This window comes from Geotrypetes seraphini, chromosome 10 (assembly GCF_902459505.1).
Source record: "Geotrypetes seraphini chromosome 10, aGeoSer1.1, whole genome shotgun sequence".
Taxonomy (NCBI): Eukaryota; Metazoa; Chordata; class Amphibia; order Gymnophiona; family Dermophiidae; genus Geotrypetes; species Geotrypetes seraphini.
In genome coordinates this window covers 49251635-49278132 of record NC_047093.1, presented here as the reverse complement: position 1 = coordinate 49278132, position 26498 = coordinate 49251635, and the positions used below count along the sequence as shown (strand labels likewise).

The window sequence follows — 26498 nt, the reverse complement described above, 5'->3', positions numbered from 1 at the left end:
TCTTCCAAGCGGCTACCCAAGTCCCAAAGTTCCATGATAATGGCATTAATGTAATCCAATATGTCATCCCAAGAGGCTTTAATTTCTTCATGATCTTGATCAGGTATTGCCAAAGTTCTTGGGAAATACCTTTGCTGGCAATTTCAGATGTGTGGGTGGGTGGGGAGGGGTCTGCTACTGAAAGCGCCAAGTCTGAATTGGAATTTGAGGAGGGCACAAAGGAAGCATGGCGGTGCAAACTCTTAGAAGTAGAACAAACTGATTGCTGATCAGGGTCCTTATATGCCAAATTTGTCAATTTACTCATGGCTCCAGTAATCGCAAGTCAGATATTGTACAAAGACTCTCAAACGGATGTCAGATGGTTTGGGGTCAAAGGGATTCAGGTGGGGCTCAGCAGGAGCTGAGAGCTTCTCCCACACCTAATATTTTTTCTAATTTCTTATTTCCACAGAGGTTCCACTGGGGCGAAGGAGGGGTCTAAAGGAGGTTCCATGGCCCCCAACAGCAGGGATCCTATATGATCTGTGCCAGCCCACTCTCAGAGCACAAACCCATAGGCAAGGGTTCAGTGCAGCAAGAACAATAAAGAAGCACCTCCAATTCAATTAGAGAAGGATCTGTGAACTTATTCCTGAGGGTACTAACAGCATCCAGACTATCACCTAGTCAGTGGCGTAGCAAGGGTAGGAGGCGCCTGAGGTGGTGGTGCCCCCCCAACACCCTCCTCTCTGCCCCCCCCCCACACACACCACACTAGCGCCCTCCCCCCTCTTTCTATCCATGGAGAACTCCTGTTACATGTAAATAACCTCATTTTATCTACTCTCATTACTGATAGCAGAAGAGCTGCAATGGAGTTGAGAGAAGTAAGATACAAAGCACACTACCTGCTTTCTGCCGAGCTGCCTGCTGAGTATGAGATAAGGCCGTTTGTATCTCTGATTTCTCTGAAACCAAGATACCAATTGTCTGGATATGAACCTTAAAACAAAACAGAAGGACCTCTTAATATGATAAAATAAACCAGGTATGGTTAAGAATAAAGAGAAGACATTTAAGAAAGGTAACAAGTCAGCTGCTCAAAGAAACTAAAAGGAATGAAAAGAGGTAAACATAACAGTGCACTTGGCTCCATGGCCAAGCAACATGCAAAAGAGAAAGCTGTCTGCCCACCTGCAGCTGTTCCCTCAATGCCCCTTGCTCTCTGGCAAATCTCTGATCAAATTCCTTCTTTTCCTGTTTAAAAACAAATTATGTGTCAATGTAATCACTGCAGGTATTTTGTTCAAAGCAAATTACATATTTCTAAAGATTATATTCTTTGTTTAAAGAAGTCTCAACTGGTTACTTCCCAGTGTTCTCAGTTCCTTTCCAAAATATTCTTAACATTTTCTTTGCTTTCCTGATTGCTACCTACTTACCACATTACATATCTTATCAAAGTGTGTGTGGGGGGGGGGGAGGGAATAAAAGCACAATAAAATATTAAAATTATCTTTGCATTTGTTTTTACTAACAAAGAAAAGTAATTATTATCACATGCTATATTACATAAACTTAGAAGATCTAAGTTTTCTGAATGAACTGAACATCATCTCAGTCATGCAAACATGATTTATAGTGCCGACTACTACTAGAGGATATGTAGTACAAATATATCATAATATACATGGAAGAGGAGAAAAGCTAGGATTTGCTTCTGGGTGCAAAGTGCTTGACAGTGGCAAAAGTGGATCTCCACTGCAATTATCACAGGAACTCCTTTCACTTTCCTAGCAGCCCGAGTCTCTTCTCTGTGCTTGCTCCTTTCAAGACTGACCAACTTCCTTCTTCACCGAGGGCTGGAGTTTCAAAACTCAACAGTAAAATCCAGCAAGTTGATACAGTGGCTGTGGTGGGATCGATTTCTCTTTTATGGGCGATTCTCAGCATAATAGCATGCAAATTATATGCTTGCTATTTGTGCAGTAAATCGACTATAAATGGGGGAAGAACTGTGCCTTGCGCTTGCTCAGAAGATTAATCGTTAGGTACAGCTCCTTCCACTGGTCAAGGCTGCTCTCCCTGCCCCAATCAACTGAGCCACAGGTCTTCCTGAGTCCTGCCAGCTCAGCTGACTGACCGGCAGGGATAGCAGCAAAAGGAAAAGTCCCCCCACCTCCCGTCGACACCCCCCAGCCCCCCCCCTACACCCTGTACAAGATCGGCACAAGGGATGCCCACTACCTCCTGCTTCAGATGCTGCTGCCTGGACCTCCCACCACCACCTCCACACCCCTGTGCCTTAGCAGGAGGGATGTCCACTCCTTCCTGCCACTGGAGTTACCATCCCCTCCTGACAGCCCCCTGCAACTTTAAATTGAAGGATAGACAGAGGGATGCTCACTCCCTCTGGCCGGTAAGCCTGCTTCTTCAAAATGGTGGGCCTTCCCCTTCCCAGTGCATCCTGGGATGCACTAGGAGGAATCTAAGGCCATGTTGCACCAGGAAGAGGGGTTCTTAGATGCTAGAACCAATCAGGGCCTTAGGCTCCTTCTAGTGCATCCCAGGATGCACCGGGAAGGCCCGCCATTTTGAAGAGAAGGGCCTGCTGGCCGGAGAGAATGGGCATCCCTCTGGCTGTCCTTCAACTTAAAGGTACAAGAGGGGTGGTGGGGGATTGTTGGGGGGACGTCGGTGGCCTGTCACCAAAGGGAGTGGGCATCCCTTCTGCCGTCCTTCAATTTAAAGTTACCGGGGGGGAGGGGTTGGTAGACTCCTGTGGCAGGAGGGAGTGGGCATCCCTCCTGCTGATCAGGGGTATTAGGTGGGAAGGAGAGAGGAATCAGGGGTCTTCTTTTTTTAATTTGTGGGCAGGAGGGGATTTTTTGTGGTGAGGTCTAAGTTGTCAAGCCTTACCTTCCTGTTAGTGCCTGAGTCAATCAGCACCTAGGTGCTGACTAGAAAGTAAGACTACGACAGCTCAGAACCTGCCAGAAAATTCTGCCCACAAATGTAGTACAATGGAGGTTAGAGAATCACCCGGAAACTTTAGAAAATCACCCAGGGTGCTCGTTTTAATATTAATGACCTCGTTGTACTACATTTGCATGGCAGAGTTGGAGTCTGCCAGGAAACTCAGAAAAGACCATGGTGAGCCATTCCGATAATAGGCTGGTAAAATACTGGCAAGCTAAACCAACTGGAATCTGTTTAGCGATCGTTAAAGGTGCGGTAAGTTTTGAGAATTCGGCCCTGAAACTTTAGAATCTGCTGCTGCTTTCCAGATTCTCATTGGTGCAGGAAAGGATAATGTTTCAGAGACTGAAGAGAAAGATGGGCAAAGGAACTAGATTCTTGCCATCTACCATCCACCAGAGACAGAGAAATACTGAGGAATGTAAGGTGACAAAATGTCTTATATAGAGTGGGTCACAAACATTTATTCTCTTGTCCCCATCTGCTGTTAAGGGGGACATCTATTCTGGACTGGTCAGGTAGATGAAGAGAAATAAGCCCTGAGATATATAGCTTTGTAAACATTCATGAGAAAAGGAGAAATTAGGTTCTTACCTGCTAATTTATTTTCTTTTAGCTTCTCCAGACCAGTAGAGGTTAATCTTTACAAATGGGTATATATCCAATCATGACCAGCAGATGGAGACTGAAAACAAAACTGTGGGACAGTATATACTATACTCCCTTCTCTATTTCCCTCAGTCTTCTTTCAGTCTCCAGCAGGTGTTGATGTGATCTGTACCCATCTCCCTTGGTAGGGCTGTTGGAATTTGTTTAGGGGGTTTATAGTCCCTGTTTTTGGCCGGACGGAGCTTGGGTGGACCCTGATTGGGGGTTCGTCCGACCTCGGGGGTGTCAAACCCGGCGGGTCTTGAGCGGGGTCCCTCCCCCCACTTCCTCCACCTCCCCACATTTTTTTAGAGGAGCCTCAGCAGTAAGCCTTGCCCCCTAAATCAAGCAAGGCATATTGCTTCGAGAGCCTGTGGAGTCTGTTCTGTAAAAAAAAAAAAAAAATCCTGAGGTAGTGCTGGTCTGGAGGGTTGTTTCCCTTTAAGAAAACTGTATTTTTCTGTATATTTTCAACTAACCGGCACTTTTTTGTAGCTAGGTCGCGTATGGAGCAATGAGCACTTCTAAAGGGAAAAAGTGCTCATTGTGCTCCAGACGCGAGGCACTCGCGGCCGGCCTGTGCAAGCGGTGTTCAGGCCGGTGCGGTGGAGGAGCTCCGTCGGCAGCGGCTGCAGGCGCCCAGAGCTCCCCGCCGATGGTGTCTCGCGAGTCGGCAGGGAGCAGTGGGGAAGCCCGGTCTTCTCCATCCGCCCACGGAGGGATTCCCCGAGCCGCCGACGGTCGGGTTTTTGAGGATTCCCTCAGCTGATTTTTTGACAGCTGATGCCGGCTTGCCTGTTTTAGCGGCTGAGACTGTTCAGGCTATGGAGGGAGCTTTTTTGGGTTCATGAGAAAATAACTGTTATAGCTTGAACTGAGGAGAGGGAATGTTTTGGCTTCTGAGTTCAGTGGTACACCCATCAGAAGTGGCAGCTGAAGCTGTGGGCAGGCAACATGGAGGTGACCGCAGAGCATGTCAACACTGTTTTATTGTTTGGCTATTCAAAATACTGAGAACAATCACTGCACGGTACCCTTAACAGGCAAAGCATCAGCTCTCTCCATCAGACTCCATCAGACTGCTTCTGGACTGGTCTGGTAGGGTTGATAAGGAATACCTAATTACTTTTTCCATCCCACTAGTGCTTTTATAAACCTCTCTCCTTAAAGCTGAACAGTCCTAATAAGTACATAAGTTCATAAGTAGTCGCCTCCGCCGGGGCAGACCAGAGGTCCATCCAGCCCAGCGGTCCGCTCACGCGGCGGCCCATCAGGCATATTGCCTGATCAGCGGTCCCTGACTAATTTTATGCCTACCTCTACACTTATCTCTAAACCTTCCACTGCTCTTATCTGTACCCCTCAATCCCTTTGTCTTCCAGGAACCTATCCAGGTCATCCTTGAAACCCTGTACTGTGCTATTTCTTATCACGGCCTCCGGAAGGGTGTTCCATGTGTCCACCACCCTCTGTGTGAAAAAGAACTTCCTTGCGTTTGTTTTAAACCTGTCCCCCTTCAATTTCATCGAGTGACCCCTTGTTCTTGTGGTTTCTTTAGTATTTTTCATAAGGAAACTGTTCCATATCATTAATTGTTGGTTGTTGTTTTTTTTGCCCCTCTCTATACCTTTCTAGTTCCACTCTACACTTTTTCAGATAGGGCAACAAGAATTCATACTATAGTCAAGATGTGGTTACATTATAGTTCTATGGAAAGCATTATAATGTTGTCCATTTCTTTCCAAATCATATTTTCTTTGCTTTTCTAACTGCCACTGGCTTTCCATGTACACCATCTGCTGGAGACTGAGAAACACTGACTCGCTGGGGACTGTACAGGAAAGCTATAGGTCTTAGTCTCCATCTGTTGGTAGGCATGCATAAGCCATCAGTCTAGACTGGTTTGGAGGGATGCTATGGAAATTATACCTTATTAAGCATCTTCACACAGTACAATGGAGGCAACACATACAAATATCTCCCATGTGTATTTATTAGGGATACTCTGGAAACCTGGTTGGTCTACAGCCCTCCAAGATTGCAGTATGACACCCATGATTTAAATTTTTATTTGCAGAACCATTATATTTGGAGAGTAGAATTAGGAATTATGTACCAACAAGATATTTAAGATCTTCTCATTCAAATTATTGGAGGTCACTACTGTACATAAGGAAGTTTGGAGGTGAAAAGCATTTACTTATGTGAGTCCTTCATGTAGAATGGAGATTTTCAAAAGGACAAAAGGGAAGATGACAAAAGTGAAAAATTTTGCTCTCTGATATATAATTGCTGTACTTGTTTGATCTCTTTTCTGTGCTTGTTATTTTTTTAATTTATTATCAATAAGTTATTTTATCATAAAAGTGGTATAAATCTTATAAAGAATAAATAGATGGTTGAAACTACAATAGCAGATCTCTCTTCCTATACCCCTCCTGTTTTGTTTACATAGTTATTTTACAGTTTCATTCCACCCTTCCCTATATGTGGCTGAAGCACAGGCTTTCAGCTTGGTAACAAAACATGGGTGGAGACACAGTAAATGAGGTGGCAGTGAAGGTGTCACACTCATTCCACTCCCAGCAGAGGTGGTAGAGATGGGCGGCATTTGATTCAAGAAGGCGTGGGAAACCATACAAGATTATCCAAGGAGAGAAAGTGATGGCAGAGTTTAGTAGTTGGTGTGCATGAGCAGAGCTGAGAAGTCATATAGAGGGCAATTCTATAACCTGGTGCTTCTGGTTAGGTGCACCGATGCCAGCCCAAATATCTAATGGCATTTGTGCACCTAGATGCTGTTGGCCCTTTATTTGGCATTGTTGCTCAGAAGCAACAAGTGTCTTCTATAGCTCTTATGGGAGATCTGCATCTCCAAATGCCTGTTACTTAATAATAATAATAATAATATTTTATTTTTATATACCGTCAAACCATCAGTTCATGACGGTTTACACAATAATAATTACACTAAGCAATTAGAAATACAAAGCCTTGTAATAATTATTATAAATGAAAATTACACAGTTCAGAATAAAATACTAGATAGCAAAAAACAGCCCTATAAAACTTATAAAAGATAGTAATTACACAATACAAATTGATTATACTAAAATAAATAAAAATAGTCTGTAGAATTGTTTAAACAAATGATCATAAGATAGTAGAAACTGACTACAATAACAAATTTAAAAATAAAATCAATAATGTGTTTTGTATTGTTTAAATAAATAAGTTTTAAGAGCTTTCCAAAATTGATAATAAGTAAGGGATGGGGAAATGAGAGCATTCAAACATGAATTCATTACTCCTGCCAATTAAAGGGTTAAAGAATACTAGTATAAACCCATATCAGTGCACCTAAATTTGGGTGCGACCATTTACATCAAGTCAATAGTAGGTGTAAATTGGTGCACTTTGTAAAGCACATAACTTATAGTATCCCAAAATAAGTTATGTGCATAAGTTTTAGACATGCCCACGAAGCCTCTTTGCAGTCAACACACTCTTACAAAATAGCATGTAATGTACATACACACAATTCTGTGTGCAAAACTGCATGTACTTGGTTATAGAATTGCCTTTATATTCTTTATTTGCTGTCAATTTCTCTGTTTCTGTCTCATACCCTGTAATGTACTCCAATCCATCTCTATAGCTGAATTTTAATTCTTCTGAAATGTTATAAAACTATTAAATATAGAGAGACTCTTGTGTCAATAATACCAATATCTGTATATCAAATGTGCAATACTGAAATCAAAACTGTAGCTAAACCTAGCAAATAGATCCACAGTTAGACAAAATATGTAGTGGAGACTATTGATGATATAGGCTCAGGGATCTACTTGCTAAGTCTAGCTACTGTTTTAATTTCACTATTGCATGTTTGATATGTAGATATTGATGTTATAAAACTACACAATATCATAGTAACAATCATAATCACTGTTGCAACATCTCGTCCTAAACTATTGCCTTCATACTCTGCTTGAAGCTGAGGAAACATTCTAGGGTTTTACCTTCTCAAATTGATTCACCATCTCTTGATTCTGCTGCTTCTGTAGAATAAATCAAAGATATTAAAGTCATAAGTTAAACTAAGGAAATCAGTAAAGATCTTTGCTTACTCTAACTCATTCTATGTTTCTTTAGGAACAGGAGGCAGTAACAAATGTTTATTCCTATGAAACATTTGCAAACAAGTCGGAAGTTCTAGGAAACAAACATTAATCATTAAGCAGCAGTAAAACAGAAGTTAAGATTCCTCAGGGCATAATTTCTGGGTGAACAGCCTGGAACACAACTCCACCACTAATTTTTAGAACCCAGTGCCCTAATTCCTTCCTTCCATGCAATCTGCAAGGAAGTGAAGGGGAGGGGTTGACCTGGAACAAGAAGAGCCTCCTAAATCCAGTCCCTCCTCTTGCTCCTGGCCCACCACAGTTCTACTTACCTTTTTTTTTAACACATTAAGCCCTGAAATTCCAAGTTCCAAATATTTTAGACTGTCAGCTTTTGTCTCCTTCCTGTGATATACCTAGAGCCTCCAACAGATGTTAACAGCATCTTTCTAGGACAGATACAGCTAAGTGAGACTATAGCAAATCTGCAGGGCCCAGGAGAAACAGTCATACATTATAACTCATGGAAAAACTTCCACTCTTCCCTAAGTAAAGCATGATGAGCCCATACACAGGACAAATGAAATGTAGTCCCCATCTACAACAGAAAATAAAATCATGACTAAGCATCTGCAATTTCAAACCTTTTTAGGTAAAACTAAAATCACTGAAATAAATGGTAGCGTGGATCCATGAGCCCAGCATAACTTGCCTGAGATACTTACCCCCTCAATCTATGTTGCCCTGAAATGGCAGAAGGAAATAAGTCCACTTATGCTCAAAAATACATTAAATGCCAATCTGTAATATATGAAGCATGTCCTTTCATAAATGTATATTGGACCTGCACAGTTCCATCAAGATCTCCAGCATTTCAGAGACAAAAAGAAATAAGGGACAGATTCTATAAATGGTGCCCTAGATCAGGGGTCTGCAACCTTTAAGACATAAAGAGCCACTTGGACCCGTTTTCGAAAAGAAAAAAAAACTTGGAGCCGCAAAACCATTATAAAACAAATCTAACACTGCATATATTGTTTCTTATCTTAATGCTATATACAGGATCACTAAATTGAAAATAAAATCATTTTTCCTACCTTTGCTATTTGGTGATTTCATGAGTCTCTGGTTGCACTTTCTTCTTCTGACTGTGCATCCAATCTTTCTTCCTTTCTTTCAGCCTCCTGTATGTTTCCTCTCCTCCAGACCTCATTCTCTCCCCCAACTTTTTCTTTCTGTCTCCCTGTTCCCCCTTCTTTCTGTCTCCGTGCCGTCCCCCAAGCCACTCGGTTTGCTGCCACCGCAATCGGGGAACAGCCCCCAAGCCACCGCCGTCCCAAGCTTTCCCTGCAGAAGTGTTGCGCTGACCAGCATTCCGCTCCCTGACGTCAATTCTGACGTAGGAGAGGAAGTTCCGGGCCAACAAGGCATTTCTCCTCATTCCATCCAGCCTGAGCCCCATCTCTCCTTGATCCAGCATTTCCCTTCTGTGTCTGTCAGAATTACCATTCCACCTATTTTCCAGCATCACCCTTCTTTGTGTCCATCTCACCTATATCCCTATCTCACCACTTTTTCAGAATCTTCATTTGTCTCTGTCCTTGTCTTTACCCCATGTTCACCATTTGCCCTTTCAATGTCTTTATCTCCCCCCCCACACACACTTTTTCAGCATGTCTCTATTTCACCTCCTCTTCATGTCCCTTCTGTATCTCTATCCTTATTCAGTAGGTCCTGCTTACCCTTTCTCTTCTTTGTGTCATTATCTCCATTTTCAGCTTTCCCCCCTTTTCCTTTGTTACTGCACCCTGTAGCTAGAATCTTTCCACCCTCCCTCCACTCCGGCCCAGCCCAGTATGAAAGATTTCCTTTTGTTTCCCTCCCCTCTCTCTTTCTCTCTCTCTTCTCCTCCCTCACCCACGAGTCCTGCATCTAGCCCTCTCCCTTCTACCTGCACCTGGCAACACCCCCCTGCTCCGCGGCTCTCTTCAGCAACTCGTCAGCAGCAGTGATCAAGACAAGCTGCCGACATCGAGGCCTTCCCTCTACGAGTCCCGCCTTTGTGGAAAAAGGAAGTTGAAACAAGCGGGACTCGCAGAGGGTAGGCCCCGACGTCAGAAGCTGCTGCTGAGTTGCCGAAGAGAGCCGCGGAGCAGGGGATGTGGCCGGAAGCAGGTAGAAGGGAGAGGGAGATAGGAAGGCTGTAGATCTCCGGAGCATGACACCGACCCCGGCCAGGATGATTTCTTTTTCAGGTACCTTACAAGTCCAGCGTCGCGGCGGGAAATAGCCATGCTGAGCAGTGAGCTCAGCACTACACAGATGAAAGCCTTGCTTGCTGATTGGTCCGGCGGGGCGGGGCGGGGCCGCCGGACCAATCAGCAAGCAAGGCTTTCATCTGTGTATGTGCTGAGCTCACTGCTCAGCATGGCTATTTCCCGCCGCGACGCCGGACTTAAGCTGCATGCCTGCGTGACACACTACCGGAGCCGCAGCAAAGGTGGAAAAGAGCCGCATGCGGCTCTGGAGCCGCAGGTTGCCGACCCCCGCCCTAGATAGACGCTGCCAGGCACCCAAATCGAGGCAACCTAGCAACATCTTACTAAAATCCACGCCTAACCCAGATTACGTCAAATGGCATGATAATTGACCGTACCATTAATGTTAACTGAATAATTAATTTAAAAAATAAAAGTTAGGATCAGAACTCCATGCAGCACCTAGTGATACCTAAGGTTGAGGTGCCTTCTGATGCCTACCTGAAGAATAGGCATGGCTACAGGCAGAGAATAGATGTAGTTGACTTAGGCGTCACTAAGCGACCAAGTTAGATGCTGGTAAATTAGGTCCAGTAAAACATATGCTGGTGCCTACCTCCAGGACGCCTAATAACACATAAGTATGCCTAGGCACTGCTAAGTGGGATTCTATAAAAGACACCTAGCAGTTGATTGACAACTGCTCTGAGCAAAGCCTACAATGCAGCTAGCCACCGTTTATAGAATCTGGCCCTAAGTTCATTGCAGGAAAACTGAGTATTTTCCACTTTCCCACATATCAACCAGAATAGACCTACTTCCTTCTACCATTGAAGGACAGTATAACTTGCCACCCACATTTATGCACTAAATGTGTGCATAAGTTATAGAATACTAGAATATAAGAGTGTATGTGACTTTACAGTTATGTGCATTTAAGTGCTAGTTGGGCATTAAGCAATATTCTCTAACTTTAGTGCACAACTTAGAAGATGCATGGGCGTGTCCACCATTTACACATATAACTTACAAAATACTGTAAGTTATGCACTAAAGCAGGGGTGGGCAACCTCAGTCTTCAAGGGCCTCAACCCAGTGAGGATTTCAAGATTTCCATAATAAATATGCATGAGATCTATTTGCACACACTGCCTCCATTGTATGCAGATAGATTTCATGCACAATCATTGATGGAATCCTGAAATCCTGACTGGGTTGTGGCCCTCTATGATTGAGGCTACCCCCTGTGCTAAAGTGCTGCATTTACCCGTGCCCACTTATATATGTTATTGACATATAAGAACATAGTCTGTTTTGATTGTATATTTTACAGTATTTTGTGTATATTATGTATGTATATGGAACAGTAGCAAGAATGCACATTTTTATCACATTCATATAGTTGGAGGCTCTTACTTATCTCAGGGGAGAAGTGAAAAACATCTTAAAGTGGAACTTAGCAAGTAAAATAAATAATTACTGAAGTGTTGGTTTAACTTTGCCTCAAAAATGAATGCGAATGTTGGGCAGATTGGATGCACCACACAGGTTGTATAAATAAATAAATAAACAATTTGGCAGCTTATACTAGTATTCTATAACATAATTTTGGCATCTACATGCTATTATAGAATTAGTGCTCCACATGAGGGGGTGCTGAAAAGTTAACAGCCCAACCAACTTCCCAAATTCTGTTATTTTGTTACTGTAGCTGAAAAGAGTGTTATTTTATTTTGCAATGTGCCAATTTGAAGACTCATAATGCTAAGTTTTAACATTGTTTCAGATCATTGATTGAACCATGTAAACAAAAAGTGTCATGAAGTTCCTATTCCTGCAGAAGAAAACTCCAAAGAAAATCCACGAATGTATGATGCAAACATTGAGTGACAAATGCTCTTCTACTCCACAGTGAAGAAGTGATGTACAAACTTTCAGCATGGAGATTTCCAGACCGAAGATGCAGCAAGGTTTGGGAGGTCTCAAACAGCGTCAACTCCTGAAATTGTTGACCATGTCCATTACCTAATTTTGGCAGATCAGCGACTATTGGGTAAAACAATTACTGAGACACTACAGATATCCAGGGAATGTGTTGGGTGTATAATCCACGAGTATGCAGAAGCGGTCAGTCAAGTACCGTATTTTCACGCAAATAACACGCACCCGTATAAAACGCGCACACGTGTATAGCGCGCAGAAATCACGATGATAAGCACAAAAACTTTGGTATAACGCGCTCACGATTATACCGCGCATGCTGCCCGACTCTCCGTTCACCCCCCTGACTTCCGTGCACTGCCCCGCCTCTCCGTGCGCTGTCCCGACTCTCCGTTCACCCCCCCCCTGACTTCCGTGCACTGCCCCGACTTTCCGTGCGCTGTCCCGACTCTCCGTTCACCCCCCCTGACTTCCGTGCACTGCCCTGAATTTCCGTGCGCTGTCCCGACTCTCCGTTCACCCCCCCTGACTTCCGTGCACTGCCCCGCCTCTCCGTGCGCTGTCCCGACTCTCCGTTCACCCCCCCCTGACTTCCGTGCACTGCCCCGCCTCTCCGTGCGCTGTCCCGACTCTCCGTTCACCCCCCCCTGACTTCCGTGCACTGTCCCCCCTTGAAGGTCTGTCCCCATCCTGAAAGCCTGATGCCCCCCCCCGACGTCCGATACATCCCTCCCCCCGAAGGACCGCCGACTCCCCAACAATATCGGGCCAGGAGGGAGCCCAAATCCTCCTGGCCACGGCGACCCCCTAACCCCACCCCGCACTACATTACGGGCAGGAGGGATCCCAGGCCCTCCTGCCCTCGACGCAAACCCCCCTCCCCCCACCGGCCGCCCCCCCCCCAAGAACCTCCGACCGCCCCCCCAGCCGACCCGCGCCCCCCCCTGGCGACCCCCACACCCCCCTTCCCCGTACCTTTGGTACTTGGGCCAGAAGGGAGCCCAAACCCTCCTGGCCACGGCGACCCCCTAACCCCACCCTGCACTACATTACGGGCAGGAGGGATCCCAGGCCCTCCTGCCCTCGACGCAAACCCCCCTCCCCCCCAACAACCGTCCCCCCCCCCCAAGAACCTCCGACCGCCCCCCCAGCCGACCCGCGACCCCCCTGGCCGACCCCCACGACCCCCCCACCCCCCTTCCCCGTACCTTTGGAAGTTGGCCGGACAGACGGGAGCCAAACCCGCCTGTCCGGCAGGCAGCCAACGAAGGAATGAGGCCGGATTGGCCCATCCGTCCTAAAGCTCCGCCTACTGGTGGGGCCTAAGGCGCGTGGGCCAATCAGAATAGGCCCTGGAGCCTTAGGTCCCACCTGGGGGCGCGGCCTGAGGCACATGGTCGGGTTGGGCCCATGTGCCTCAGGCCGCGCCCCCAGGTGGGACCTAAGGCTCCAGGGCCTATTCTGATTGGCCCACGCGCCTTAGGCCCCACCAGTAGGCGGAGCTTTAGGACGGATGGGCCAATCCGGCCTCATTCCTTCGTTGGCTGCCTGCCGGACAGGCGGGTTTGGCTCCCGTCTGTCCGGCCAACTTCCAAAGGTACGGGGAAGGGGGGTGGGGGGGTCGTGGGGGTCGGCCAGGGGGGTCGCGGGTCGGCTGGGGGGGCGGTCGGAGGTTCTTGGGGGGGGGACGGTCGTTGGGGGGGAGGGGGGTTTGCGTCGAGGGCAGGAGGGCCTGGGATCCCTCCTGCCCGTAATGTAGTGCGGGGTGGGGTTAGGGGGTCGCCGTGGCCAGGAGGGTTTGGGCTCCCTTCTGGCCCGATATTGTCGGGAAGTCGGCGGTCCTTCGGGGTGGGGGTGCGAGTGGTCCTGCCGGGGGGGGGGGATGTATCGGACGTCGGGGAGTCGGCCGGGCAAGAGGGCTTGGGCTCCCTCTTGCTCCGATCGTGGATGCGGGTGCGGGTGGGAGCGCGTGCGAGTGGTCGTTCGGGGTGGGGGTGCGAGTGGTCTTGCTGGGGGGGTGAATCGGGCGTCGGGCGGGGTGGGAACTATGTTTGAAAACTTTCGTATACCGCGCTCACGCATATAACGCGCGAGGGGTATGCGCGGTAGGTAAAATCGCGTATAACGCGCGCGTTATATGCGTGAAAATACGGTAGGTGTCCAAATGTTTGAATGCTGATGAGAAACGACATTGAGTGGATACATCCAAGTTGATTTTGCAGCATTTTCAGTGAGCTGGTTCCCACCTTTTGGAATGACTAGTTACTGTTGATGAAATATGGTTACCCCACTATGATCCTGAGACAAAATAGCAGTCCATGCAATGGCGGCACTCAGGTTCTCCAAAGCCAAGGAAATTCAACATCCAAAAGTCAGCAGGAAAGTTCATGGCCACAGTGTTTTGGGATCAGGAAGGTGTTATAATAACTGACTATCTTCCAAGGAGTCAAACAGTTAATGCAGTTACTACTGAAACTTGCTGTGCCAATTAAAGGAGGCATTGAAAGAAAAAAAAAAAAGGAGAGGGAAGCTGTGGAAAGGAGTTCTCTTTTGCAAGACAATGCACCTGCTCACAAAGCTGGCAAAACGATGGATGTTTTGATTCAGTTGGGGTTTCAGTGCATAGATCATTCACCCTTCCAACCATCTGACTATTTTGTTTCTAAATCTTGAAAAGAATTTCAAAGGATAACAATTTTCGAGTGATTCAGAGGTGACTGCAGCAGCGGAGCAGTATTTTAGTGACCAGACATCAAGAGAATTTTTTTGGAAATGCTACAGAAACTTCAGCCACAATGTGAAATAACTTGTAAGTTTCATGGCTCCATGTTATTCCCTTCTTGGTTGGGCTGAGGACTTTTCAGCACCTCTTCGGGTATGCTACTTCTAAGTGTCACCTTTGTAGCACCCAGCCTAATACCAGAGCAATTACAAAAAGCCAAACAGTAAAACTAAATAGCTAGGGGGATGGAGAGATGAGTGAAGCAATGAACACAAACAAGAGAGGGACCAGCAAGGGAATAGAGCAAGTAACCGCCAAGCAAGGATGAGGGGAGCAACAAGACCTCTGCATGGCAAATAGATTGAAAGCTTACCAGTTCCTCTATCTGTGCACTAAACTGTGTGTTTGTGAGATTGCTGGAATCAAGTGCTCCTGCCAGCTCCTGGTAACGAGTCTGTGAAGCAAAGAGAAAATCTATATCACCAAGTGAAAGCCTGAAAACTTTATAGAGCACTCCAGAACAGTGATCTGGTAGTATCAGCTAACCATTTGGGCATTAGAACATAAGAATAGCCTTACTGGGTCAGATCAATTGTACATCTAGTCCAGTATCTTATCTTCACGCTGGCCAATCCAGGTCACAAGTACCTAGCAAAAACCCAAATGGTAGCAACATTCAGTGCTACCAGATCCAGGGCAAGCACTGGTTTCCCTTCATGTCTGTCTCAAAAGTAGACTATGGAACTTGTCCAAACCTTTTTTAAAACCAGCTATGTTAACCGCTCTTACCACATCCTCTGGCAATGCGTTCCAGAGTTTATGGTAACTATTCTCTGAGTGAAAAAATATTTCCTCCTATTGGTTTTAAAAGTATTTCCTTGTAACTTCATTGAGTGTTCACTAGTCTTTGTAATTTTTGATGGAGTAAAAAAAAAAAAAAAAAAAATCAATCCACTTGTACCAGTTCTACACCGCTCAGGATTTTGTAGACTTCAATTATATCTCCCCCTCAGCCATCTCTTTTCCAAGCTGAACAGCCCTAACCTATTTGGTCTTTTTGCATTCGAGAGGAGTTCCATCCCCTTTATCATCTTGGCTGCTCTTCTTTGAACCTTTTCTAGTTCCGCTATATCTCTTTTTGAGATAAGACAACTAGAATTGAATGTAATACTCAAGGTGAGGTCGAACCATGGAGCGATACAGAGGCATTATAACATTTTTAGTCCTGTTTACCATCACTTTTCATATAATTCCTAGCATCCTGTTTGCTTTTTTGGCTGCTGCCACACATTGGGCAGAAAGTTTCATCATATTGTCTACGACGACACCCAGATGCTTTTCTTGGGCGCTAACCCTCAAGGTGGACCCTAGTGTAATTGGGTTATTCTTCCCAATGTGCATTACTTTGCATTTGTCTACATTAAATTTCATCTGCCACTTGGGACACCCAGTCTTCCAATTTCCAAAAGTCTGCCTGCAATTTTTCACAATTTGCATGCATTTTAACAACTTTGAAGAGTTTAGTGTCATCTGCAAATTTAATCACCTCACTCATCGTTCCAATTTCCAGATCGTTTATAAATAAGTTAAACAGCACCAGTCCTAGTACAGACCCCTATGGCACTCTACTGTTTACTCTCCTCTATTGAGAAAAATGACCATTTAATCCTACCCTCTGTTTTCTATCTGATAACCAATTCCTATTCTACAACTGAACTTTGCCACCTATCCCATGACTCTTAAAGTTCCTCTTGAGAGGCTCCTGAGAAAATTAATCAAAAGCTTTCTGAAAATCTAGATATACTATATCAACTGGCTCACCTTTATCCACACCTTCAAAGAAGTCAAGCAAATTGGTGAGACAATATCTCCTGTCTCATTAAATCACTTTTGTCTACGTGTTTCACAATTTTATTTTTTACAATTGTTTCCACCAGTTTGCCCAGCACTGAAGTGAGGCTTACTGGTCTGTAATTTCCCGGTTGGTAAGTTCCAATCTGTTGATCGACCACTTCCTCTGGGAGGCTGACCAATGCCCCACGATCAGGTATCTGTTGCAGGGAGCCACCAGCCAAACAGGCTGGCATACGTTGACACAAATACCCATGAGGCTATTCTGAGGGGCATACCCCTTGATAATGCCTGTGGATGGAGCCACCAGCTCATACTGGCCCAGGCTTCTGAAGTCCATGGCAGAGACATCTACAGGGAGTCTAAGGTGACCACATCAACAGCAACATGCTCTGGAGAGGATGCAAGTGAGTTTTCACCCAAGGGACCACATCAATCATGGCTGCCATGGAGCCTAGCACTTGGAGGTAGTGTCATGTGGATGGAGCTGGTCAGACCAACAAGCTTGATATCTGGATGCCTCTGGAATGTAGACACAACCTTCTGATGTGCTGAAGATGACTCCCAGGTATTCCATGGATTGGGACGGAACCAGTTGGCTCATTTGGAAATTCACTATGCAGCACTGAGCAAATTTGAGCTTTTTAACTGTTCTGAATGATCTCTAGCACCCAACAGTCTGATAAGATCTGCACCCAGGCCTCTGCATACTTCGAGAGCCATCCCACTATCATCAGGGGAAGTGCTCGGGACCTGGCGTCATTGTGTTTCCTTGGAGGTTAGAGCGGAACAAGAATTGTAGGCTTGGCTCTGCCTGGGGCATGAGTATCTCCATCTGGCTCCCAGGAAGGATCTCTGAGAAGAGGCTCCACTTGAGTATTATTGAAAGCACCTGAAGCCATGAAAATTAGACCATCCTGGTCTCTAAAGGCTCACGGTTTGCTATAAGGTAGAGATTTCGGCTGACGATCTGCCACGCTGGTCATGAGATTGCCTAGTCCCTTTCCAAACAACATTTGTCCCTTGAAAAGAAATCTGCTGAGGGTAGGTTTGGAAGAGAAATTTGCAACCCATTGCCTGATCCAGAGCATTCTGCGGGCAGAGAAGGAATAAGCTGAAATTTTGCTCCTGAATCTGATGTCAAGGAGAGCATTGGCTATATAGTCCTTTCAAGTTAATAGGAGCTGGGGCAAAGGCTCACTGTTGGCCAGCTCAAGCCCCTGCAACCTTGGATGACAAGCGCATGTCACAAAGGAAGCTGTTACAGCTGCCTTGACTCTTAAGATTAGCGTTTCAAATTGTCTTTTAAGAATCACATCCACTCTGCAATCCTGCATATCCTTTATTACTATGCCTCCCTCGCTTGTAGGGGCATGTGTTGGTAACCTGCGCTACCAAGGAATTTACCTTGGGCTGAGTGAACATCTGCTAACATTCCTGTGGCACTGGATATAGCTGAGATATTTTCTTGGCTACTTTAAGGGACCCTTTAAGAGCATCTCAATGCTCCATAATACACTGATGTCAGGATGCCAGTGAAACGAGGAAGACTGGGATCTCACTCCACTCATTATAGAGCAGGGAGGAGTCCAAGTTTAACTCCCACAAAGAGCCCTCAATAAACTCGACCACAGATGAGAGTCTGAGCAGCTGGCAGACTGTTAGGTCATCCCTTTGATTGAGGGCCACCACTGTATCTTAAGCACTCGCATCGGCCTGTGATCCTGCATCTCCCGACAGGGAGGGCTCGCTCTGTGACAGTAAAGGCATACAAATAGAATCCTCATCATCTAAGTCTCCCTTGGAAAGGCCCACTAGATCCTGATCAGGCTCTGAGACCGAGATAGATGTACCCTGGGAGCCTAAGCCCTCTTGCATGCCTCCTGGTGTGCTGCCAGATGTCCCCTGGGAATCTCATCCATCCAGATAAGCTCTCCACATCAGATTAACAAATTCTGGAGAAAATGCCATAATAGGCAGTGTGGAGTATCCTTTAGATGACTCCAGCTTATGTCTCTTGGGCTTTGTGTCCTCCAAGCTCCTGCACCAGGAAGGATCACCATTGTGGGGGCTCTGGAAGGGATTTACTCCCAACTAATAAGCCTCCTGACCATTCTTCAGCCCTACAAAATAAAAGGGAGGCTAAGCCGGCCACTCCCACCCCCCTTCAAGTGATGCTCAGCACTTGGCGCAAGGGCACTCTCCAAATGGACCACTCCTCCAACGCTGAATCTTCGGGCTGCCAGTTGGACCAGTGTCTGACTGAGCCTCAAACCCCTACAGACCCAAAAGGGGAGGAGGCAAAATGCAGCCAGCACCCTGCTGAGCCCCCTACGGATGCCCGACAGTCTGTGCTCAAGCCCCTGTGATGCAGTAGGTGAGCAATGCTACCAGGGGAACGGACCCTGAGCTCAAAAAGATTCTGCAGGCTGGCCAACAGGTAGCACAGAGTAATTGGCCTGTCAGCTGCGGACCTCAGTCTGCTTCTCCTTCACACAGGCAGAGTTGAACCCTCGATGAGTAGAATTCAGAGCACCAAACGCCATCGAAAATTTGCAAAAAAAAACAAACCTGAAAAAAATAAAGAAATATATAGAGAGCAGATCAGAAAGACTCCTTCCAGCTCATGTGCAGAAAAACTGAAGGGGGCAGAAGCCCCCTCTAATGAAGGAGGAGGGATTCAAAAGCTGGAGTGGATTCCTTCTGCACAGTTCATGAGCATTGGGATATTACCCATCTGTCCAGAATGACACACTGGAACAAGGATTAGCCTAGAACACAGCACTACACTAGTGCAGAGAAGAGAGACAATGTAAGACTTTGATAAACTGGTGCAAGAAATATCTTAGGTGCCTGTCATGTCCTGAGGCAGCTCCCTGCCACAATACTGAGGCAGCCCCTTGCTGCCAGGACATACTAAGAAGAAGAGGCTGAAGGGAGGAAAGAAAAAAAGAAAAAGAAATTCACAAAATAAAGAAATTCACAAAATAAAGTACAAACAAAAAAACCACAAACTAAAAGGAAGCAAAATAGTAAAAAAATAATTCTAAAAAGAATACAAAGGTTTTCTTGGCTCTTAAAAATTTTGATTGGTGATTACATTTTCAAAATATTTTTACATCTCTGTACTATTACACAAATCAAGCAGAAAGAAGGAAATGAAAGACTGGTCCAACAAGAATGGGAGGGAAAGCAAGTGAAAAAGCTGTAAGATTGGAAAAAAGAGACACTATAAAAATCCAAGACAGATCTGGCAAAAGGAGAGAGAGAGGAAAAACAGTAAAAGAAAGATGCGAGTGGAGAAAAAGGAATGGAAAGAGAGATCCTGCAAGGGAATAATACGAATTTTGTGGAGTAAAAAGGGAGAGGCAGATCTCAAGAAAGATAAAGCACAGAGGAACGGAACGAAGGTGGAGTGATCGGGCAAGTAGAAACAGATCTTTAAGTCGATGAACTCACTTCCAGTTCCTTCGTGCTGGTGCATGAAACAGCATTTTCTCCATTCACATATGATGTGGACTAAAAGAAAAAAAAAAATAAATCTTATAACAAATCCCTATTAATACTCATCTGCAGAGTGAAAAGTAAATGCAATGTTCTAATGAGTACAACCAGCAGCAAGATCTGCAATTACTACTGATAGAATTATAGGCCAAAATTAAAAAAATTTGCAGAAAAGGTATTAATAAATTCTGCATACTTTGTCAAACCAATTCAATATAATCAAGGTCTATTTAATATAAACTGCAATACAGAAAAAGTTCTCAAAGATGCAGATTGTTTAAAGTTTTGGGTATTATAATACTATACTGTAAACAGGGCCTCTGATTGCAGAGTTCAGAAAACGTTCCAAGCAACAGATAACACTAATGCGTCATGTGTATCCAAACTCTGTGGGCCCTTTCTGGCCTTGCAAAAAAATTTTTAAAGGTATTTTTTGTCAACAATAATACTACTAGTAACTTTATAACTCTGACAAAAGTTTGAACACTGTATTGTCCAGAGCTCCTGGCAACAATCAAAATTTTACTGAAAACGAACCTCAAAGACAAAGGCAAGACACTAAGGCCTGGATTCTGTATAGGACGAACAAAACCCGCCCAAAGCAAACCCGATTCTGTAACCTACGTCCATGTTGAAGACGCCAGTTACAGAATTGGGTTTGTTTAGACGTGGCCACTATACTTAATCGCGGCAAGGGATCTCCCTGACGCGATTAATATAGCGGCCACGGCTATGGCCGCCAGTATCCCCTCCCCACCCCACCCCCCAACGATCACGGCAGGAGGGTGCCCAACCCCTCCTGCCGAAAGAATCCGCTTCCCTGAAGATCGCTGGCAGGAGGGTACCCAACCCCTCCTGCCGGACCCCCCAAACAAAATGCCCCAATCACCTTCCCCGGACCCCCCCCCAACGGCCTACCCGAAGATCGCCAGCAGGAGGGTGCCCAACCCCTCCTGCCAGACCCCCCCCAACGAAACCCCCACCCCCAGAAAACCCCCCTCGGGCTTACCTCCAAGTTGGCCAGACAGGCCTTCGCACCATCCGGCCAGCAGGCCCGCCTCTGTCCATATGAGGCGGGCTCACCCCTCCCTTGCCCAACCCACAGGATCCTAGGGCCTAATTGGCCCAAGCGCCTAAGGACCCTCCTGTAGCGGGAGGGGCCTGCCTGGGGAACATTTTTTTTTTTTTAAACGTGCCTCCCAATTGGCTGATTAGACAGCTGTAGGACGCCTACCGCTGTCTACAATCAGGATGCACTTTGCAGAATCAGGGTCTAGAGGCCTAAGCCCAGCAGTTCTCAGCTAACAAGCTGAAGAGCATCAATCATCGCCTCCTCTTACAGCTGGTGGCAGACACAGGGAAAAAACTCAAACCATGAGAAAAACCCGTGCTGCATTCGGTTGTAGAGCATAAATAACACAGTACTCCAACACAAGACAGTGTTCAAAAGCGTGGTAATACAAAAAACACCACACACACAAAAAAAGCCCAAAAAATACACATCTACACAGGCCTTGTCATCTATCACCAAATGTTTCGGGCATACTGAAGATCCACTGAACCAGGTCAAATTCTCTTTTCCTTTTTTGTTCTGTAAAATGTAAAAAGTACCTATATCCAGGGCCGCCATCAGGGCAGTACTACCAGTCCTGCATTCAGGGGCCCGGAGCTGACAGGGGGCCTGGGCCAGTAGCGTACCTAGGGGGGGAGGTGCGCCCCGGGTGCACGCCCCAAGGGGGTGCACAGGAGAAAGAGCTAAACGGGGACGATGGGGGACCCGCGGAGTTAAATATAACTCGAGCCGCGAGGCTCGTCTTCTACTCCGACTGCCCTGCCGCTCACACAGCCGATCGGAAGTCTTCCCCGATGTCAGCGCTGATGTCGGAGGGAGGGCTTAAGCAAACCCCGCCCTCCGACGTCAGCGCTGAAGTCGGGGAAGACTTCTGGTCGGCTATGTGTGCGCGGCGGGACAGGCAGGAAATAGAAGACAAGCCTACGCGGCTCGAGCTACATTTTGCTGAGAAAGTTGCTAAGATGGGCTGGGAGGCAAACGGGGAACATAAAAGGGGGAGGGAGTGCGTTTAGGACACAAGGCATGGACTTGGGAGAGAGGAAGGGAGGGAAAGAGATGCTGAGGTGGGGGATGGAATGGGTTTTTGGACACAGAAGGCATGGACTTGGGAGAGAGGAAGGGAGGGAAAGAGATGCTGAGGTGGGGGAGGGAATGCATTTTTGGACACAGAAGGCATGGACTTGGGAGAGAGGAAGGGAGGGAAAGAGATGCTGAGGTGGGGGAGGGAATGCATTTTTGGACACAGAAGGCATGGATTTGGGAGAGAGGAAGGGAAGGAAAGAGATGCTGAGGTGGGGGAGGGAATGTGTTTTTGGACACAGAAGGCAAGGACTTGGGAGAGAGGAAGGGAGGGAAAGAGATGGTTGTGTACACGGGGAATAGAAGAAAGGAGAATTTTTGGTCATAGGGAGGGAGTGAGGTACAGACAGTGGCATACCAAGGTGGGGATGGGGGTGGTCTGCCTCGGGTTTACGCCCCAAGAGGGTGCACAGCTGGCCACCCTCCAGTGTTCTCCCTAGGCTGGCAAACTGCGTCTCTTTAGCCACTTGAGTGCCACCGCCACCATTGGGAACAGGCTGGTGCCAAGTTCTCCCTGCTTTTCCCTGTGGGGACGACCAACTCTCGCCACCCGCGTCAATTCTGATGTCGGAGAGGACGTTCTGGGCCAGCCAATCGCTGCCTGGCTGGCCCAGAATGTCCTCTCCGACATTAGAATTGACGTTGAGTGGCGAGAGTTGGTCGACCCCCCGGGGAAGAGAAGCAGGGCAAACTCGGCGCTGGCCTGTTCCCGATAGCGGCAGTGGCAGCCTATTCCCCAGTGGCGGTGGCAGCATTTTCCCAATGGTGGTGGCATAGAGGGCAAGGAAAAAGAAAGAAAGGGGGGGACAGGGAGCCAGAAATAAAAAAAAGAAAGGGGGCTGGGTGAAACAAAGAAAAATGGGGCACGGAGAGAGAGAGAAAGACAGACATACAGAATGAAAGGGGGTATGGAGAGAGAGAAAAAAAAAGAAGGGGGCAGGGTGAAACAAAGAAAAAGTTTGGGGAGGGAATAAGGTCTGAAGGAGAGGAAGCATACAGGAGGCTGAAAGAAGGGAAGAAATATTGGATATACAGTCAGAAGAATAAAGTGCAACCAGAGACTGATGAAATTACCAAAGGTAGGAAAATGATTTTATTTTCAATTTAGTGATCAAAATGTGTCCGTTTTGAGAATTTATATATGCTGTCTATATTTTGCACTATGGCCCCATTTTACTAAATCGCAATAGCGTTTTTTAGCGCAGGGAGCCTATGAGCTTCAAGAGCAGCATGGGGCATTCAGCGCAGGTCCCTGCGCTAAAAACCACTATCGCGGTTTAGTAAAAAGGGAGGGGGAATATTTGTCTATTTTTGTATAGTTGTTACTGAGGTGACATTGCATAAAGTCATCTGCCTTGACCTCTTTGAAAACCCGCGGAATATAAGGTAAAATTATGGTCTTACCTGTTAATTTTCTTTCCTTTAGAAGCAGCAGATGAATCCAGACTAGTGGGTATAGCTCACATCGACCAGCAGGTGGAGATAGAGAACTGATTAACAGTTGGCCTTAAAGCCTGGTGTTCCTCTTGTTACTTCAGTTATGCCTTTTGCCCAAGCAGCCCGAAAGGAGCATGAGCATCCACAAAACTTCATTCCAGTAGAAAATGTGCCCCTAAATAACACAATTACCAACCATATCCCAACTGAAACCATAAACAAACACCCTACACACATACAGTGCACTTGGGGAGGGGCTCTGGATTCATCTGCTGCTTCTAAAGGAAAGAAAATTAACAGGTAAGACCATAATTTTACCTTCCATAGCAAAGCAGCAGATGAATCCAGACTAGTGGGATGTAGCAAAGCAAACTCAAACCGGGTGGGACGCCAATGCCGCCTCCGCCAGTACCGCAGTGCCAAAACTTGCCTCCGCACTGGCTGCTACGTCTAAGCGATAATGCTTCGAAAAGGTATTACCCGACGACCAAGTGGCCGCTCGGCAAATTTCCTCCAAAGACATCCCCCCGGACTCCGCCCAAGACGTAGCCAATGCCCGAGTGGAATGAGCATGAAGGTGCTCCGGTACTTTCTTACCTGTCAACACATAAGCCGAAGCAATCGTCTCCTTGACCCAACGCGCAATGGACGCTTTAGACGCCGCCATCCCCTTGTTCTTACCCGCGAACAATACAAAGAGATGGTCCGACCTACGAAAATCATTCGTCACCCCCAAATAATGGAGAAGCATACGCCGCACATCCAGTCGACGCAAAGACAAAAATCGTTTACCCCAATCCTCCTTCCGGAAGGACGGGAGGAATACACTCTGGTTCACATGAAATGAAGAAATCACCTTAGGCAGGAAGGACGGCACCGGCCGCACTGACACCCCCGTCTCAGAAAAACGTAAAAAGGGTTCTCTGCAAGAAAGCGCCTGAAGCTCCGATACTCGCCTCGCCGAAGCCATTGCCACCAAGAACACTGTTTTCAGCGTGACATCCTTCAAAGTGGCCGCTGACAGGGGTTCAAAAGGTGCCCCCTGCAACCTCCCCAGGACGAGTTTAAGATTCCAGGAAGGACAAATTCGCCTTACCGGCGGGCGGATATGGTGAACCCCTTTGAGGAAACGGACCACGTCCGGCTGCGATGCCAGCGACGCGCCAGCCACCCGGCCCCTGTAACAGGCCAGGGCCGCCACCTGAACCCTTAAAGAGTTATAGGCTAATCCTTTCTCTACGCCTTCCTGCAGAAAGGCAAGAATAGCCGCCAGAGATGCATGGAAGGGCGCGATTCCCTGTCGACCGCACCAAGCCTCAAAAATCTTCCAGACTCTCGCATAGGAGGTCGAAGTCGAAATCTTCTTAGCCTTAAGAAGCGTGGTAATCACCTGCTCCGAATAGCCCTTCTTCTTTAGCCTTGACCGCTCAAGAGCCAGGCCGTAAGACCAAAGCGGGCCGGATCTTCCATCCAGATTGGGCCCTGAGTTAGTAAGTCCGGAGTTACCTGGAACGTCACCCGATCGCCTACTGAAAGCTGAACGAGATCTGCGTACCACGGTCGACGCGGCCAATCCGGAGCCACCAGGATCACCCTGCCGTGAAAGAGAGCGATGCGTTGTAACACCCGCCCTATCATGGGCCAAGGCGGGAACACATACAGAAGGGAATTTGGAGGCCATGGGAGGGCCAACGCGTCCACCCCCTCCGAGCCCTTCTCCGTGCGCCTGCTGAAGAAGCGAGGCAACTTCGCATTGCGGGACGAAGCCATGAGATCCAACTCTGGCAACCCCCACCGACGGACTAGCAGGTCGAACGCTCGAGCCGACAATTCCCACTCGCCCGGATCTAGAAGATTTCTGCTGAGGAAGTCCGCTTGCACGTTTTCGTGACCTGCAATGTATGCCGCCGACAGAAGCGGAACATGCCCTTCTGCCCACTGAAACAATTTCCTTGCCTCCTCGGCCAACTGCGGACTCCGAGTGCCCCCCTGACGATTGACATATGCGACCGCCGTGACACTGTCCGAAAAGATTCTGGTCGGCCTGTCCTGAATCAGGGACTGAAAAGCCCTCAGCGCCAATCTGATCGCTTTTAACTCCAACAAATTGATGGGCCACTGTGCTTCCTCTAAGGACCACACTCCCTGCACCGACGCTTGCAGGCACTGGGCCCCCCAGCCCCTCAGACTGGCATCCGTCGTCACCACCACCCACTCCGGTGTGGCTAACGGCATGCCCCGCCACAGGTGCAACTCGTGTAGCCACCATTGCATGCTGCGAGCCGCCCGAGGACTCCATCGGAGACGCACATTGTAGTCCAGAGAAGCTGGGGACTAGCGAGTGAGAAGCGACTGTTGTAAGGGTCTCATGTGGCCCCGAGCCCAGGGGACCACCTCCAGAGTCGCTACCATGGAGCCCAAAACCTGCACATAATCCCAAACCCGAGGTCTGGGCGACCCGAGAAGTAGGCGAATCTGAGCCTGCAATTTCTCTCCCCGGTCTCGGGGTAGAAATACTCTCCCCAGAGCAGTGTCGAATCTGACCCCCAGATGTACCAAAGACTGCGACGGGGACAGAAAACTCTTGGGAAAGTTGACGATCCACCCTAACGACTGAAGGAGAGATATTACCCTCTGAGTAACCGACAAACTCTCCTGTCTGGACGAGGCGCGGATCAGCCAGTCGTCTAAGTAGGGGTGTACCCGAATCCCTTCCTTGCGAAGAGAGGCTGCTACCACGACCATGACCTTGGAAAAGGTGCGGGGAGCCGTCGCCAGGCCAAAGGGCATTGCCCGAAACTGATAGTGCTGGCCAAGAATCGCAAACCTTAGATACCGCTGATGCGGAGGCCAGATCGGGATATGTAGGTACGCCTCCTTGAGATCTAGGGACGTGAGGA

General features: G+C 47.2%; 1 protein-coding gene across 6 annotated transcripts in view; it reads right to left on the bottom strand.

Moving 5' to 3' along the window:
- Positions 1 to 26498, bottom strand: part of GOLGA2 (golgin A2) — a 126859-nt gene that overhangs the window by 64317 nt on the left and 36044 nt on the right. For 5 of the 6 annotated variants that reach the window (XM_033960576.1, XM_033960578.1, XM_033960577.1 and 2 more), the window contains 5 exons: positions 19965 to 20024; positions 15028 to 15108; positions 7632 to 7670; positions 1177 to 1239; positions 891 to 984 (listed from right to left, as the gene is read on the bottom strand). In XM_033960576.1, coding sequence (XP_033816467.1) covers positions 891 to 984; positions 1177 to 1239; positions 7632 to 7670; positions 15028 to 15108; positions 19965 to 20024 — 337 coding nt within the window. The remainder of the gene's footprint in view (positions 1 to 890; positions 985 to 1176; positions 1240 to 7631; positions 7671 to 15027; positions 15109 to 19964; positions 20025 to 26498) is intronic. The other variant, XM_033960580.1, reaches the window with a different exon arrangement.